This window comes from Plecotus auritus, assembly GCF_963455305.1.
Source record: "Plecotus auritus genome assembly, chromosome: 4".
In the NCBI taxonomy this organism is placed as follows: Eukaryota; Metazoa; Chordata; class Mammalia; order Chiroptera; family Vespertilionidae; genus Plecotus; species Plecotus auritus.
Genome location: NC_137775.1, coordinates 25,140,184 through 25,158,383, shown reverse-complemented (window position 1 = coordinate 25,158,383; position 18,200 = coordinate 25,140,184). Strand labels below are relative to the sequence as shown.

Sequence of the window (18,200 nt, the reverse complement as noted above, 5' to 3'; positions counted from 1 at the left end):
CTCTCACTCCCTTCCGCTAGGGAAAGCCTGTGGCAGCCTCCGCAGCCTTTGTGCGCACTGGCGCGAGCGGACTTTCAGTCCTCCGCCGTCCCTGGCTCCTGAGTCTCCGCCCGAGAGTCCAGACTCCCCCCACAAGAGCGTGGGTCCCCAGGGGCTCGCCTGGAACTGGGGTTCACTGCAGTCAGAACTGGGGCTCACTTCAGTCAGAACTGAGGTTCAGTGCCGTCAGGAGCCTCTCACTCCCTTCCGCTAGGGAAAGCCTGTGGCAGCCTCCGCAGCCTTTGTGCGCACTGGCGCGAGAGGACTTTCAGTCCTCCGCCTTCCCCGGCTCCCGAGTGTCCGCCTGAGAGTCCAGACTCCCCCCACAAGAGCGTGGGTCCCCAGGGGCTCGCCCGGAACAGGGGTTCAGTGCAGTCAGAACTGGGGTTCAGTGTGGTCGGAGGCTCCGTTCCCCCTTCCGCCAGAGAAAGTCAGCCAGGCTCTCAGCCACCCTTCCTCTCCGCGCGCACAAAGACCCTTTGCCGTACCTCCAATTCTCTGTGAGCTTTTCTCTATCCTTCTAGTTGTAGAATTTTCACTCAGCCAGCTTTCCTGTGGTTCTGGATGGTGTCCGTTCTGTCTTTTATTTGTAGTTTTGAAATTGTTGTGCGAGGCAGCAGTTTAGGTGTTTACCTATGCCGCCATCTTGGTTTCTCTGTGAAGCTCTTTATCTGACCTTCCATTCTGAATAGTAGCTTTGCTGGGTAGAGTAGTCTTGGTTGTAGGTCCTTGCTATTCATCACTTTGAATATTTCTTGCCACTCCCGTCTGGCCTGCATAGTTTCTGTTGAGAAATCAGCTGACAATCATATGGGTGCTCCCTTGTAGGTAATTAACTGTTTTTCTCTTGCTGCTTTTAATATTCTCTCTTTGTCTTTTGCTCTTGGCATTTTAATTATGATGTGTCTTGGTGTGGTCCTCTTTGAATTCCTTTTGTTTGGGGTTCTGTGCACTTCCTGGACTTGTAAGTCTATTTCTTTCACCAGGTGGGGGAAGTTTTCTGTCATTATTTCTTCCAATAGGTTTTCAGTATCTTGCTCTCTGTCTTCTTCTGGCACCCCCATAATTCTGATGTTGGTACGCTTGAAGTTGTCCCAGAGGCTTCTTACACTATCTTCAACTTTTTGGATTCTTTTTTCTTTTTTTTGCTTTTTCGGTTGAGTGTTTTTTGCTTCTTTGTATTTCAATTCTTTGACTTGATTTTTGTGTTCCTCTAGTCTGTTTTTGGGTCTCTGTATAATATTTTTTATTTCAGTCAGTGTATGTTTAATTTCTAGTTGGTCCTTTTTTATATCTTCGAGGGTCTCATTATATTTATCGGCCTTTTCTAGGATATTCTTGAAGAGCCTTATAACCGTGGTTTTGAATTCTATATCCAGTCGTTTGTTTTCCTCCATTTCTTTCGTTTGTGATCTGTTTCTTCATCTCCCCATTTTTCACTGCTTCCCTGAGTTGTGTGCTAGGTTATGGCCCAGTGGGTCGGCCTCCCCAGTTAACCTGAGGTGGACACTCTTGGTGCACCCCTTTGTGGACTGTGTGTACAGCCTTGTTGTAGTTAAGTCTTGATTGTTGTTGGTATCACTGGGAGGAATTGACCTGCAGGCCAGTTGGCTGTGAGGATCAGCTGTGTCTACACTGGGAGATTTTTGGTGCTGGAGACAGCCTTATAGGATTAGTGTTGCCAGATTGCAAAAGCCTCTGTGCTCAGTTGGAAGGGGTGGAGTCTCAGGACGGGGCAGACAGTCTTGGCTTCCCGTCGACCCTGCCCTTGTGCGCGAGTCTCCAGACCTCTGACTTCCGCGGTTCCCGAGTTTCCGCCTTACAGTCCAGATTTCCCCCGTAAGAGCATGGGTCCTTAGGGGCTCGCCCGGAACTGCGGTTCAGTTCAATCAGAACTGGAGTTCAGTGCTGTCAGGAGCTTCCCACTCCCTTCCACTAGGGAAAGCCTGCGGCAACCTCCGCAGTCAGTCTTTGTGCACACTCGCGCCTCCAGACCCCCGCCGCCGCAGCTCCCCTGAGTCTCCGAGTCTCCGTGTGCCTTTCTCTCTACCTGACAGTCCAAACTCCCCCTGTATGAGCCTGGGTCCACAGGGTTTCGCCCGGAACTGAGGTTCAGTGCAGTCGGAACTGGGGTTCAGTGCAGTCGGGGGCTTCTACCCCCCCCCACCCCCGCCAGAGAAAACCAGCCAGGCACTCCACCGCCCTTCCTCTCGGTGCGCGCGTGTCTCCGTACCTCAGCTCTTTGCCGCTCCTTCTCCGTGAGCTTTCCTCTTTCCTTCTATTTGTAGAGTTTCCACTCAGCCAGCTTTCCTGTGGTTCTGGATGGTGTCCGTTCTGTCTTTTAGTTGTAGTTTTGAAATTGTTGTGCGGGGCAGCAGTTTAGGTGCTTACCTATGCCGCCATCTTTGTTTCTCTCGCCGGGTGGTTAAGTATTCGTTACAGAGTGTTTTAAATTAATGAAATGTGAATGGTTAAGTTATTTGCATTAATACAGATTGAATTGGTAATGGTTGTGATAAGTCCTAAGTTATTAAACAATTAAGTTCTAAACTTGAAGTTCTTGATTATAGTATGGATTTTATTATGACTTCTCAGGCAAATTATATAAGAAAATAATGTGTAAAATTGAGACTTATCTTATTTTAAATTACTTTGCGGAGAATTTAATAATGAATTTCTCTAACATGTTCAGATTTACGGAACACTATTACTAGTAGTAGAATTGTTAAACAACATAATACCATTTACTATTACAAGCAAATATTAGCAAAAATAAACACTGCCTGATTATAGGAAAAGACAAAGGGCTTTCTCAAGTCATCCAGTGCCCAAATCTGGTGTCTGGTTAAAACTTGTATCCTGAAATAGGTCTTTTTATGTACTCCCCCAAATCTTCACATAAAGGAGAAGAACTCTACCTAAGGACTTTATAATTAGAACTGTTATATAGGAAATAGACTCCACAGTTATTTCCTCAGACTCAAGAGGTTTCACAACAGTCTTCATTCAATTTCTAATTTTTTTTTTTTTAGGCTTTTGAAATTTTCACTACAAATGCAAGTTCCACTCTTTTTTTCCTTCAGTTATTTCTTTTGTCATTGATAGAAGGATTTCATCATTAGATTAGCCCAGTCAGGTTTGCCCATATGGCTTTTAGACAATAGGTTTCCAACTAAGAGGTTCATTCTAGAAATGTCAGTAGAAAGAGCAGGGTTTAAGGTTCAGTTCTGTTTCTTTTTTTAATTTTTTTTTTTTATTGATTTCAGAGAGGAAGAGAGAGGGAGAGAGATAGAAACATCAATGATGAGAGAGAATCATTGATCGGCTGCCTCCTGCACGCCCTTGTGATCCAGCCGCAACCCAGGCATGTGCCCTGACCAGGAATTGAACTGTGACCTCCTGCTTCGTAGGTGGACGCTCAACCACCAAGCCATTCTGGCTGGGTTCAGTTCTGTTTCTTTAGTGACCTTGCACAAGGCTCTTGCCTTCCTAAAGCTCCATTTTCTTATCTAGTAAATAGTACTCCTGCTATTAATACCTGTGCTACCTGTTATTTGTGAAGATACTATAAGACAGGGACTGGGAAAGTACTTTGTAAATTAATAAGCACTAGATTAAAACAAACAAACAAAGTAAAGTGGATTGTTATCAAACTCATCCAAACAATATATACTTGACTTTATGGCAACTTATGTTTTCATATGCTGATAAGCATCTATATATTGAATAGAATTGAAAAGGGTTTTTTTTCCCCCTCTCTTACAAGCTCTTTAGGTAGCCTTTTAATTATTAGAGTGTGTAAATTTTTAGGTCAGTTGTAATAGAAAATAAATGTGTGAAGTTAAGAGCATTGTGTTACAGCCACACTATGTTAACATGGAAGAGGAAGGAATTCTAAGTATTTTAGAAATGATTAATAATGCATATGAAATTAAAATTTGTGCAGTGTATTTAGAACATGATTTTTTACATTCTCACCTTTAAAAACAAATGAAAACTTAAAATGTTTTTAACATATTTTCCCAACTCTTTGCTGCTTATTTTTAAAAAGAGGAAGCTGAGGAAGAGGTTACATAATCTCAAGCAATCCAAGTTTTAGTACAGTTCTTGTGCATGGTATATATCCATTAGAAAATGAAAGTTTTCAGGCTAAAAGATTTTACTCATTAAATACAGGCCAGAATCATCAAGTCAAATAGTCTTTAAATATTTTATTGAAAATATAGTGTGTTTGTGTGTATCTATATAATAAAAGCCCAGCGTCTGTTATTGCAGACTAATGACCAGTCGCTATGACTGCATGACCACCAGGGTGCAGATGCTCAACGCAGGAGCTGCCCCCTGGTGGTCAATGTGCTCCCACAGAGGGAGCGCTGCTCATCCACAAGCCAGGCTCACGGCTGGCAAGTGCAGCTGCGGTGGCGGTGGTGAAAGCCTCTCCCGCCTCCGTGACAGCGCTAAGAAGTGGTTTGCCAAGCGGTAAGGAGCAAGCAGGCAGGTGGTTGGGAGTGAGGGGTCCCGGATTGCAAGAGGGTGCAGGCTGGGCTGAGCACCCCCCGCACGAATTTCGTGCATCAGGCCTCTAATATATATATATATATATATTTGCCCAGACTTTCTGATCTGAAAATAAAATTTACATGTAGCTTTACATAAACGTATTAATGGTACAAAATTTGAAGGTTATAGAACAGTTACATGGCTTTTAAATAGTATTTATCAGAGCTGCTGATATGTTCAGGTAATTTTCAAGGAAAATGGAGCAAGATTTTTTTTTTTACAAGTTAAATAAGCTGCGAATGAGACCACAATAGTAGCAAAATGTATCATCCATCTTTCAGTTCTAGCAGAACCTGTGAAGAGTCAGCAAGCATCTTTCCCTGTTAAGTATATGTTCAGTTGTGGTCTTTTGGGTCTTTCATTCTACTGACTTTTTGCTTTTTTTGGTAAGAAATATGATTTTTACTTTCAGAAGGCAGTTTTATTTGCCTGATGTTGAAAGGGTTAATCATCTAGTAATACAAAATTTAGTCACAGAATACCACAAATAATGTACTTTAAGGATTCCCATAATAACAGAGTACTAGTCTCAGAAACGGCTTCTACTGAATTACATTTACAAGGGTAGATTTTAGCAATAATGTTATGTTATTAATCAATATTTATCTACCTCAGTCTCTAGGATCCTGCTCTACATTTAATCATAATGATAGCTAATACTTACAAAGCACTTTCTGTATTTCTGGTCCTGTTTTAAGTACTTTACACATATTTAATTTGTCACAGTAATCTTATGAGATAGGTTCTGTAATTACCCCACTTCACAGGAGCCAGGACTTGGATCCATACAGTCTGTATTTGGAGACCATGATTTTATTTGCTACACTGAACTGCCTTTTTGAGCAGATTTTCTGAAATGTTAGCTTTTGATTATCTACTAAGCAAACCCTTTTTCCCTACAATACCATTTACTTTATATCTCTCTGTGGAGTTTGTGATTTCTTTGTATCAGCTATAGTTTGTAGGAAGCAGATATAGCAGCTTATTTGTCTTTTTATTACCAGTGCATTACCTAGTCTGAATACTGACTTGTGATGAATGTACATGTATGTATTTTAAGTAAGATCAAATTAGGGAAGTTCTCAGCATTACTTGATAATTTCAGGTAATGAGTCTAATATTTCACTAGGTGGCAATATCTCCTGAGTCAGCATTAAGTCTGAGATGCTTTTCAGTCCTAGTCTTAGACAAGACAAATCTTTATTGAGCACCTGTAATATGCCAGGAATCACACTCAGGTTTTCATGCTGTATTCCAATCCTTTGTGTTTCCTAAGTAGTTGATTAAACCTCTGGGAAAACTTTAAACTGAAAAGCACTCTCTTCCATTGACACTAAAATTATTTTCGTTATAGAATTCATATTCATTAATGACCACCTATATTTTCATTGTCGATAGCTTTATTTTTCACATTGTGACATGCTTTACTAGAGTTTAGGGCAATGTATACCTTCAGGCGCCTATAAAAATTTTGTTATATTAACTTTTTGACCAAAAGTCCATGGTGTTTATAATGCCCTATGTGTAACACAGTACCTGGTATATTACTGATGTGCAATAAATATATGAAATAAGAATTACAGATTCTGTAAAATAGAATTATTTCCTTATATTGTATAAAAATATAGAATGAAAGGCATGTGTAGTTAATAGATTTGGGGCTAATAATAATAGTGGTAGTAGTAGCTAACATCTATCAAGCATTTATTATATGTCCCCTATTCTTACGAGCATTTTACATATATTATCTAATACAGAACTCCCCAAATTCCATGAGGTAGATACTATTAACTGTCCTCATTTTGCAGATGATGAAACTGAGGTACAGGGAGAGTAAAGTAATTTGCCTCAGGCCACACAGTTGGTGATTGGGCTACCATTTGATTCTAGGCTCTTCAACTCTAGAGCCCATGCTCTTAACCATTAAGCTGTCTGTCACAGCTACTCATGTAATCTTTGCATTTCTAGTATCCTGAAGTAATTTAAGAATGAAGCCAAATATTCCTCTGGTGAAATGTGTTGTTTTCATTTTTAATATTTAGGAGAACCCCTTAAGATTAAAAGGAACTTTGCTACTCTAGTATTATTGTTAATGGTTTACTGCTTTACAAATTTGCGGGGTAATTGTAATGTATTAAGTCATTCTCAATGTAGTCCTAAATACAAACGTTCTTTATTATGAAACATTAAATTTTAATGTAACTACTATAAAAACATTTTTGCAATAAGATAATGTCTAGTTGAAATAAATTTGATATCCATAGTTTTATGTATAACAGTGATATTCTTAAAGTTCTAATGATGAATGATTAGAAAACAAACTCAGATACTATAATTGTCATACTTGTATAAGATCATGCAGTAATAAAAGTAATTGATTGTAGGTTAGAGTTTTAAATATCTATTATTAGCCTAGTAGGATAAATTAAAAATAAAATGCCGTATTTTAAGACATGCTGTACTACCTATTTCTTGATCATATCCTGAAGAATCTATTTTAGTGTTCTTCACTAATGGATACTTTGATTTGAAAGCTTATGTCATTTAAAGATTGAAGACATGAAAACCTTAGTCAATTGAATGGCTTTGAGCATAAACCATAGCCCTGAATTCTTTACCCAGGCATTTTTTTAATGCTTCCATTGGTGCTTTTTAATGTGCACAAAAAAAGAAGCATTGTGTGGTGCAAAAATAAATAGCAGTAGGGTGGGAAAGGCCTGCGTAGGAGTTAGAGTATTGGGATTCTAGACAAAATGCCATCACATTTTGTTTGTTCCTGGTTAACTAATTTAGTGTTTCTGCATCTGTTTTATTCACCTGTTGAATTTAAATAATACCTGTTCTATTTGATCTCACTATTTTGTCAAAGGCTAAAATGAAAGTACAAAGCATGACGAAGTTTAGATATTTTAGAGTTCATGAATGAGGCTGCAGTTGAGAAATTCTAGCTATTTTCTGTAGCAATAGATGAATTACACATTTTCAGTGGAATAGCATGATGTGTGATAATGAGTTGATAATGGAAAAGGAAACCAACAAAAGAACAATAGCATGTACTTCAGGGAATCTACACTAATAAAAGAGAAAGATGCAAATTGACCGTACCTTTGCGACGCCCACCAGCCAATCAGGAGTGAGTATGCAAATTAACACAACAGAGATGGCGGGTTAATTTACATACACAGGCGCCAAGCGGCTGGGGGCAGGACACCATGGCGATGACGCAAGCATTCCGCACTGCCCCAGCCTCTCCGGGCCTCTGGGCAGTGTGGGAAGGTGGAAAGGCGGCTCCAGGCCGGAGTAAAGGCGGTGCCGGCAGCCAGGGGAATGAAGGCCCATTCTTGCACGAATCTTCGTGCATTGGGCCTCTAGTTTAGTAATAATTACTATATATTGGTGTTTAACTAATGGATTTACCAAATGATGTTAGTTGCTCTCCCATTTGGTTGGCTATGAGACATGAATCTGTTACACTTTTATAATTTTTTGAACAGTTTTTTTTAATGGCATCATTATTTCTACTTGATATATAAAATGTGTCAGGAAAATACAAGATTACTAACAGGCCCTAAAATTACCTAGGCTACTAGAATTAAAGTGCTACTCAATAGAACTTCTTGGATTCATCCGCATAGTATTTTAAGATTTGCTGAAGCAGGAACAAGTCAGGCCCACTAAAATACAATATGAAACAATGTAAGCCCTTGATCATTGTTGTTTTAGTTCATTCAGACAGCTTATAAACAACAGAATTTTATTTCATACTAGAGGCCCGGTGCATGAAGTCGTGCATGGGTGGGGTCTGGCCGGCCACCCTGATTGGGGCCCATCAGGCTGGCCAGGGAGAAGGGATGAGGAAGGTTGGCCAGCCGGCCCCGCCCCCAATCGGAGTGGCCGGCTGGACCCCACCCATGCACGAATTTGTGTACCGGGCCTCTAGTATATAATAATAGGTCTTGAACAAAGGAATTAAACGTTGAACTAGAAGGAAATCTTGCTGTTAATGTAGTGTAAGTGAAATAATAAGCTGTTTTTTAGTTGTACTTTATTTTAAAGTTAATAATGTAAGTACACATAGATAGTAATAATAACAAACCCTGGATTCAATCCAAATGCAAAGGGCACTGGATTAAAATATCTTATTTCCTCCTTTCTTCCTCTTATAAAGATAAAAATCTCCTGAGAAAACCATGTTATTGTTTATAATTATTTAAAGTCCAAGAGATATACATAAGCACTGAACTTACATAAATCAAAGGATTGTCAATTCTGAAGACATTTTAAGAAATTTTTTTTAATTTTGTAAAATTTAGAATCCCAAATTATAGCTGATGGAAATAATTTTAGAAGTACTTGATTGATAAAACATTCCTTTAAGCAAATGTAGTTGCCACCTCTGTGTTCTTAGCACCATGTCCATTTCTCTGCAGTGCTGCTAAGCACATAGCAGTCATTTCTTACTGACCTCCAAAGATTCAGACCCCAAGCAGAGCTTGGTATCCTTGCATTCTCAGAGCCTGCTCTAGTGCACTTCTCACAAGGAGGGGGGAGGGGGTAAAACTGTAAAAATTGTGAGTTTTAAACATATCAGGTTAGATTAGGGCTAAGTTTTAAATGTACAAAGTTAAGTTAGCACAAAGAAAAGAAAATAGTGAAGAAATACAGTTATTTAGTTGCAACATTATACTCCAGTCATGGCCTATGTAAAAGTGTTTTGAAAACCTTTGAAATGTTAGATGCATGGAACTTGAAGGAATTTCCAAAGTCATCTATCAAAACCTATTTTTACAATCTGTATGATCTTATACAAATAGATGAATAATTTGTGTAATGTTGGGGTGGGGGAAGAATGAAAGAACAGAAGCAAGCAGCTTCTTTTTTCTAGTATCTGAGAAACTAGGTCTTTGTGAATATTTTTTTTATCTGTCTTGGCACAGTTACAGAATAAGAAGTGCTGAAGACAGAGTAGGGTGTTAATTGGACTCCTTTAAATCCAGTCAGATGTCTTTTTTATAGAAAATTCCCTTTAGACAATGGAAACGAATATTCATAATTTGGGGTTTATTATGTATCTGCATCCACTTAGACCATTTTAATCCTTTCTGAAAACCATCTTATTGCCTGGAAAAATAAAGGAACATAAATATTTAGGAAAAGGCTTTTGTTACTTTTTACTAGTTAAAAAAAATCTTAAAAAATAAATAAATCATGCTTAGCATAGCATAATACTTAGAAAATACAGTTTGGCAAAAAGAATAAAATAAATACCCAAAGCTTGCTATCCTGTATAAGTATTGCTTACATCAGTATATATGCTTCTGTGCATGCTTTCTCACTCAGAGCTTAAAGTGAAATCGTGGCTAATATGTATCTGGCAAATTCAAAAACATAGAGAGTGAAAAAATGCCACTAAGTAGTTAAACTCAGCTTTACTTTCCATTTATAGAAGCAGAAATCAATGAAATGTTAAAAGGACAATTTTGTACAGCAAATACAGATCATGGAACATGATTTTCATGTGTTGATTCATTCATCCCTGACCCACCTACTAATGTTAAGCCTTCCAAATTATAAACCATAGGTCACTTTTATATCTTTAAAGTTTCTCTTGTTCTTTAAACTATCTTTGAATATTTGAGAATAAAACTAATTTTCTTTTTTAAAAAATTTATTTATTGATTTCATAGAGGAAGGGAGAGGGAGAGAGAGATAGAAACATCAATGATGAGAGAGAATCATTGATTGGCTGCCTCCTACACGCCCCTTGCTGGGGATCGAGCCCACAACCCAGGCATGTGCCCTTGAACCTGGGACACTTCAGTCCGCAGGCTGACGCTCTATCCACTGAGCCAAACCAGCTAGGGCAAAATTAATTTTCTGAGCATGCTGGAAAATAGTAGTCAGACCCACAAAAGTCTTTGAGTGTAGAAACAGCTACACTTACATCTAAGAACAGTAATTGGTATTAAGGAATGCATCATTGAAAGGTGATTACAAGCAGGTCTTCTCCCTCAATAATGTTCTCTAATACCACCATCAAGGTCAGTATGGAGAAAACACTAATTATTAAGCTAGTCTTCATTTAGAGTGTGTGAATGAAGTAGTACATGAATATAAAAATACAAACCCTAAAATTTTTTATATGTGCTTTCTCAAATTCATGGTTGGTAAAACCAATGTTGATAATTAAAAATTAATTAAAAATCACCCTTTTGTATATTATATTTTTGTTGTATATTGATACTGTTTTATAAACTATTTTTTTTCCAATGAATAATACATTATGGAGCAATTTTCCCATCATTATAATTATATTTCTATACATAATTTTAGTGGCTGAAATTCCTTTCATTAAATGAATACAAAATGTTTTGGTTACTATAGCTTTACAATAAGACTTGAAGTCAGGTTGTATAAGTTCCCTTTGATCTTTTTCAAAGTTGTTTTGGCTATTCTAGGTTTTTCGTTAGATTTTTAGAATTAGACAATTCCTCAAAAAATAACCTGCTGGAATTTTCAGTGGGGTTACATTGAATATACGGATCCTTTGGAGAGAATTGACATCTTAACAATATTGACTATTCCAAGCATGAACACAACATATCTCTTTATATTTAGGTTCTTCAGTTTTTCTCAGCATTCTGTAGTTTTCAGTGTGCATATCTTTCACATGTTTCATCAGATATTACCCAAAATATGTCATATTTTTATGGCACTTTTAAAAAATTTCTATTTGTTTCTTTGCTTCTTGTATGTGGAAATACAATTAATTTTTTTATATTTCTCATGTATATTGAAATCTTGCTAAAGATTATTAGTTCCAGTGACTTATTTTTAAGATTCCATTCAGATTTTTTACACAAATGTGGGGCCAAGACCTGAGAATGAAAACCTACTTCAGTTTTCTTCCTTACATTTTTCACTTGCCTCAGCATAGTCTTATCTCTGCATAGACAATCATATCTATAAGGAAAGAAAGCTTTGTTCCCTCTGTGTGTTGCCCATTTTTTGGTAGTTTCAAGCAGGAGGGCATATCTGGTCCTTTTGTTCTATTTTAGTCAGGGGTGAAAAAAAATCGATTACCTGTCATTTGCTTTTTAATTTTGATTACTGGAGTTTTTTATTTGATGTTAATGAAGACTCTTCAAATGTTCAGGTAGCAAAACTTGTCTATCCTATATAATAAAGAGGTAATATGCAAATTGACCATCACACCTTTGCATAAGTGGCTGCCCCCATGTAATCACAAGATGGTTGCCCCCATGTGGTCACAAGATGGCCACCAAAGTTGGCTGGCAGAGGAGGGCAGTTGTGGCGATGAGGCCAGCAGGGGAGGGCAGTTAGGGGCGATGAGGCCAGCAGGGGAGGGAGGGCAGTTGGGGGGGGACCAGGCCTGCAGGGGAGGGCAGTTAAGGGTGAACAGGCTGGCAGGGGAGGGCAGTTGGGAGCAACTAGGCCAGCAGGGAAGGGCAGTTAAGGGAGACCAGGCTGGCAGGGAAGGGCAGTTGGGGGGGACCAGGCCTGCAGGGGAGAGAAGTTGGGGGCAACCAGGCTGGCAGGGAAGGGCAGTTGGGGAGACCAGGCCTGCAGGGGAGGGCAGTTAGGGGTGACTGGACTGGCAGGGGAGGGCAGTTGGGGGCAACCGGGCCGGCAGGGGAGGGCAGTTGGGGGCAATCGGGCCAGCAGGGGAGCAGTTAGGCGTCAATCAGGCTGGCAGGGGAGTGGTTAGGGGGTGATCAGTCTGGTAGGCAGAAGCGGTTAGGGGCAATCAGTCAGGCAGGCGAGCAGTTGGGAGCCAGCAGTCCCAGATTGTGAGAGGGATGTCCAACTGCTCGTTTAGGCCCGATCTGACAGGGATCGGGCCTAAACGAGCAGTCGGACATCCCCCGAGGGGTCCCAGATTGGAGAGGGTGCAGGCTGGTCTGAGGGACACCCCCCCCCCCAAGTGCACAAATTTCTTGCACCTGTCCTCTAGTATTTTATGTTGATGATTCTTAGTGTTTTCTGACTCCTGCAGTCCTTTGATAGCTAATCTGATAAAAGTTATGGATCTGATTTCCAGAAACATTTACATACAACATAATCATGTTTCTGTATGTAACTTCAAGAGTCTACAGAGTCTCTGAAGGCTCTTCTGTTAATTCCATATTATGAATCTTTGTTTTATTTATTCTCGTGTCATGCTTAGAAATGCCTTTCATTAAGGAAATTGGTTTTTAAAATGCTTACTTTATATTTTTTTCTCCTCTGTATAAATAGATAGGCATTTAAATTTTTTCAAATGAACTTATTTTAAATCATCAGATAATATATGTTGAAGCATCTTAAAAACCATAAAGTGCGACACAGATGGTGTTTTCATCATCATCATCAAAAACTTCCATTCTTTGAGTCAGCCATTCTGCTCTAGTGATTAAATCCAAAGAAATAATTATTTAAGAAACAAATTAAATTATGAAAGTAATTATTCACACATGATCTGTAATGAGGGAAAACAGAAAATATTGTAAATATTTAATAATAGAAGAATGCACAAATAAATTACGCTGCTTCATTAGATGTGATATTGTAAAGCTTTTAAAAATGATAATTATAGGCTCTGGCTGGGTAGTTCAGTTGGTTAGGGCATTGTCATACCCCAAAGTTGTGGGTTCTGTTCCTGGTCAGGGCACACATACAAGACTTAACCAGTAAATGCATAAATAAGTGGAACAACAAATCAGTGTTTCTCTCTCCCCCGACCCTTCTCTCTCTTAAAAAAGTCAATAAAGTAAATAAATGAAAATGGTAATTACATAATTGTAGAAATATGAAAGATATTTACATTTAAGTTGTTAAAATGTTAAATTACATTTACACCATGATACCTTACATAAAATGTATATTAGAATTAGGAGGGATAGAGAAATGGTTTTCACCATTTTGCTTTAGGGAGATTTGTGAAGTGTTTTTTTGCATTTTATTTAATTCTGTTACAGTATGCCTTTTTGTTGTGCTTATTAATCCTCATGCAAAGATATTTTCTGTATTGATTTTTAGAGACAGTGGAAGGGAAGGGTGAGACTGAAAGAGAGAAATATTGATGTGAGAGAGACATCCATTGGTTGCCTTCCATTGTGCTCTGGGGCCAGGGATCGAGCCTGCAGTCGAGGTATGTGCCCTTGACCAGAATTGAACCCACGACCCTTCAGTCCACAGGCTGACACTCTATCCACTTTGCCAAACCAGCTAGGATGCCTTTGATTTTGTGTATCATTTTTTTCTATACTTTTATATTTCAAATTAGGCTTCCGTGCAGTTGTTATATTTACCAGACCAAGATGATGCATGGCTTTCAAGGCTCAATTATAATACTGCCTGGCTTGAAATAATCTGAAATGTCTTCTTTATGGTTTTATAGTATTTAGTAATTATACGTTTTGACAGTCACGTTGTCTTATTACCCAGTATTTGAAATGTATTGTTCAGTTTCATATTTATTTAATGCTACAATTACTAGTAGGTGGCTAAATTATTTCATTACACTCTTGCTATTATGATTTGAACTAATATGGATTCATTTTTCTAGTTGCCCAGCAGGAGGCTGACACGTTCAACCGCTACAATGGAACATCTCCATTCCCCGGAATACACCAAAGTCAGGATGCTTTATGCATCTGTTCTAACATGCCTCAACAAGGCTCTTTTCAGGTTGAGGACTATGTCCACACAAAAGATTCTTCAGTGAAGATGCAGCAAGTGATACAAAGACTCAATTCTGTCACAGTATGTTTATTTTATGCAGTTGAGAAGTTGGAATTTTTAAAACCATTTCTATCCTATTTTGCATTGTCATGCCAATAAATATTAATTGAATGAAGTAAGTTAGTTTACTTAAAACTAGACTTTCTTATAGTTTTTTTCTAGTTGTTATAAAATCACTAACTTCAGTAAACAGACTGAATTTAGGATAATCTATCATGTTTTCCTGACTTGATATCTCTGTAAAGACCAGCTCAGGATGTGTTTCTTTATTTAAAAATATCAGTGTGTGGCCCTGGCTTGTGTGGCTCAGTTGTTTGGGGCATCATCCCATGCACCAAAATGTCCCTGGTTCAATTCCCGGTCAGGGCACATACCCAGGCTGCAGGTTTGGTTCCCAGTAAGGGGGCATGTGGGAGGCAACCAGTTGAGGTCTCCTTCTCACATTGTTGTTTCTCTCTCTCTCTCTCTCTCTCTCTCTCTCTCTCTCTCTCTCTCTCTCTCCCTCCCTCTCTCTCCCCCCCTTCTTCCCTCTTTAAAAGTCAATCTAAAAAATATATATGTATATATATCAGTGTGTATATGTGTGCATATGTACATCACACACACACATACTAAACACTAACCTGGGAAAATCTCTATATATAAAAGCCTAAGGGACTGTTATGACCAGCCAACTGAATGACTGGCAGATGCTCAGTGCAGGAGTTTTCCTATGGTGGTCAGTGTGCTCCTACAGCCAACTTCCTGCAGCCGGCCAACCTCCCTCAGCCCTTCCCCCTGGTCTGCAGGCCCCTATCGGGACTGGGCGAGATGCCAGCCAGGACGATGGACCCCACCTGTGCATGAGTTCGTGCACCGGGCCTCTAGTATATACATAAAGGAACAGCCTTAGTATGTAAAAACAAAGAGAAATAGACTTCAACAAAGAACTGTATAAAAGAAACATGTACTTCCTAAAAGAGTAGATACGAATGTGTCATAAACATACTTAAAAGTTCTATCTCACTGCTAAGAAAAGAAGTACTTTAGAAACCAGGTAGTGCCTATAAAACTATAAAATAGATAATGAAAATAAGGAGGAGGATGCTTGGTTAAAATTAGTGTAGTATTCTATTAGTGACAAATGACTATAAAATCTTTCTCAAAGATAAGTGATAAAATGTATTGAAAAGCTTAAGTCCTTAACAATATTTATGATGTTTGACCTTAATAGTTCTTTTGGTTAGAATTAGCATTGAGCTTCTTAAAGACAGGGACTTTGCAGGCTTGTGCCTCGCTGTCTTACCTTTTGGCACAGTGTCTGGCACTTAATAAATATTATCCCTTTCCCTGCTCCTTTGATAGGACTCTTGACCAGTTTTTGTTGTTGTTGACCAGTTTTAAACCAAACATACAAGGAATTACATTGAGACACCATTAGTTCTGACTATACTTTCTTTTTCTCTCCTTTGCTTCTTTGAAAGAGAGTTTAAGGTATATCACAGCACAGCTCACACTCCGGCCCTGGGTTTAGATTTAATTGGAATATGGGGGAAATGCTTTTATACTTCAGGTTCTCAAAATAACCCTTATGCCAAAGAGGCATGTTGTGGTTGGCATATTATGCTACCTTTCACTAAGGAGTTAGGATGTTTTCATTAGAGATACAAGCCATTGAGGTGTTAGGCTGGGGAAAATGTGGACAGGGATTTTAAAGGAGAGCAAGAATCTTCTAAGCAGAGACGAATTAGCAAACTTGTATAGTCCAAGAAAGAGGAGGTTAGCCTGGACTAGGGTGATGTTAAAAGATAAACTGAGGCATATTGAACGTTTTAAGAGTTTATTTGAGCAAAAGTCTCTTTGAATTGGGCAGCACCAAACAGGAAATGGTTAAATGGTTAAATGCAGTCCACCTACAGGAACTGGGTAAAGATGTAAGCAAAGCAAAGAGTAGTTAGCTGTTTGTGATTGGTTGTCCTTAGGTTCAGTTTTGTAACCTGGAGGCATTTACAGGACCAGATTTTGGTTTGCTTATGGAGAGTGTCATAGCATTAGAGTCGTCTCAGTGTAAGAAGTAAGGTGAGCCCCAAAATTTAGGGGTCCTGGTAGAACACAAAGCACACTCAGGAGCCAGGCAGCAAGGCAAATCTCTTTACTCCTGCAGGAGGGTGCGCAGCACATGGTCTGGCAGCAGGCACACACTGAGCAGGTGGTCCAGTCTGGTCCCCTTTTTAATCCTGACTCACGTGACCTGTCTCTCACTCTTGATTGGAGCTCAGGCGCACAGTCTTTCCGGATTGGCTAATTCAAAGGGAGGAGTTGGCCTTTGCCATTTCAAGATGGCGGCGCCCAGGGGAGCTGCAAGTCACGGGGCCACCATGGTGGCTGCCAAGTCACGCAGTCCAAAATGGCGGCTGCCTAAACTATTTGACAAAAAGATTACTTGTTTATTCTCACACTCAGTCTAAGGCATCCTTGTTTAATTAACTTTAACATTGGTAAAAATGAAGATGCAGGTCATAGATTTAGGATATATTTTGGAAGTAGATTTGACACCATTGTAATAATCTGGTTACTATTTAACAGAAAAGGATTAAAGGGAAGACTAGCTAATATAGGCATGCCACTTATACAGCTTTGTCAAAAAGCTGCATTTAGCACTCCAGGTCCGCTGTCGCACTGATGGAGGGGGGAAGAGGCAGGACAAAGTCAGTCAGGGCGCATGCCCAGTCAGGTGTGGGTGACAGGGAGGTGCTTGCTCCTCGGTCAGCCTGGCAGTGAGAGCCGGGGGCCAGAGCAGGGCGACCACATCCCTGTCACTCACACCTGCGGGCATGCGGAACCTGAATATTTAAACTGCCTGACGCAGAAGCACGCCTCCTCTCTCCTCTCCCCTCTGGCCTCTACTCCTGGGGCTCCCCGGCTCCTGTGGCAGGGGCTGTGCGCCCAGCGCCCACTGTGGCTCCCTGCCATGTGCGACTCCACACAATGGACTCCTTCCGAACAACGGTGGAAAACAAGCAGCGCCTGGAGGGAGGGGGCCATGTTTGTGACCCTAAGTATATGGATAGTATAAGCATCTTTCGCGTTAAAATTTAAAACTAATTTGAAGTTTCTTTGCAGCTTGAAACTTCACAGACTCTTACTTCAGGTAAATATTACCTGAAGTCAGCTACAGTGATTAGTCTTGTCAGTGAAGGGGAGCCAAGTTTGCCACCCAAAATATGCCTTCTGGGCAATTGATTTTAAGCTGGTTATTAAGAAACAAAAAACGAAGAAAAGACCCTCGGAGCCTCCCCCTTTCCTGCGTAAGGGGCGCCTGTGGACCGCCGCTCCGGATGGGGGGGGCGCGGCAGGGCTGTCACCGCCGTGGTGTCTGGTTGCCACGCGGCAATGTTTGCGGGTGTGTTAGCTCCGTGTGAGGTTCCCTCCCATCCCTGCTTCCTTCTTGGTCCGTAAGGGCCCAGAGCGCCTCCGCTGCCCAGTGCCGCTCTGGGCCGCCCTGTTACGGCAGCCCGTGCAGTGGCCACTTTTCTCCGGTGACTTCGATTGTTAGCCAGTTAGAAGGATTTAGAATGTGGGCGAAAATTACCTTTTGAGTCCCCGCATAAGTATATACAAAATGAAATGTCTCTCCCAAATGTTTTTAAATTTAATCACTAAAAAAGAGACTACTTGTGAGCATGTTTTAACTTTTTTAACATGAAAATGATTCCCCTCCTAGAGAATTAGTATTTGCATGTTTTGTGCAAAGGTGCTTATGCCCAGTAAGAGTAGGCAAAACAGTTTTGTAATGAACTTGGCAGGAGTTCAGGTGAGCTCTTTCCCTTTTTCTCTATTGGGAATTTGATTAAATTTGTATGCTTTTAGTTTCCCCA

The 18,200-nt window shown here is 39.9% G+C and overlaps 1 protein-coding gene across 13 annotated transcripts in view; it reads left to right on the top strand.

Moving 5' to 3' along the window:
- AHI1 (Abelson helper integration site 1) overlaps positions 1-18,200 on the top strand; it is a 273,332-nt gene that overhangs the window by 59,796 nt on the left and 195,336 nt on the right. For all 13 annotated transcript variants that reach the window (XM_080665768.1, XM_080665775.1, XM_080665774.1 and 10 more), the window contains one exon: positions 14,168-14,364. In XM_080665768.1, coding sequence (XP_080521894.1) covers positions 14,168-14,364 — 197 coding nt within the window. The remainder of the gene's footprint in view (positions 1-14,167; positions 14,365-18,200) is intronic.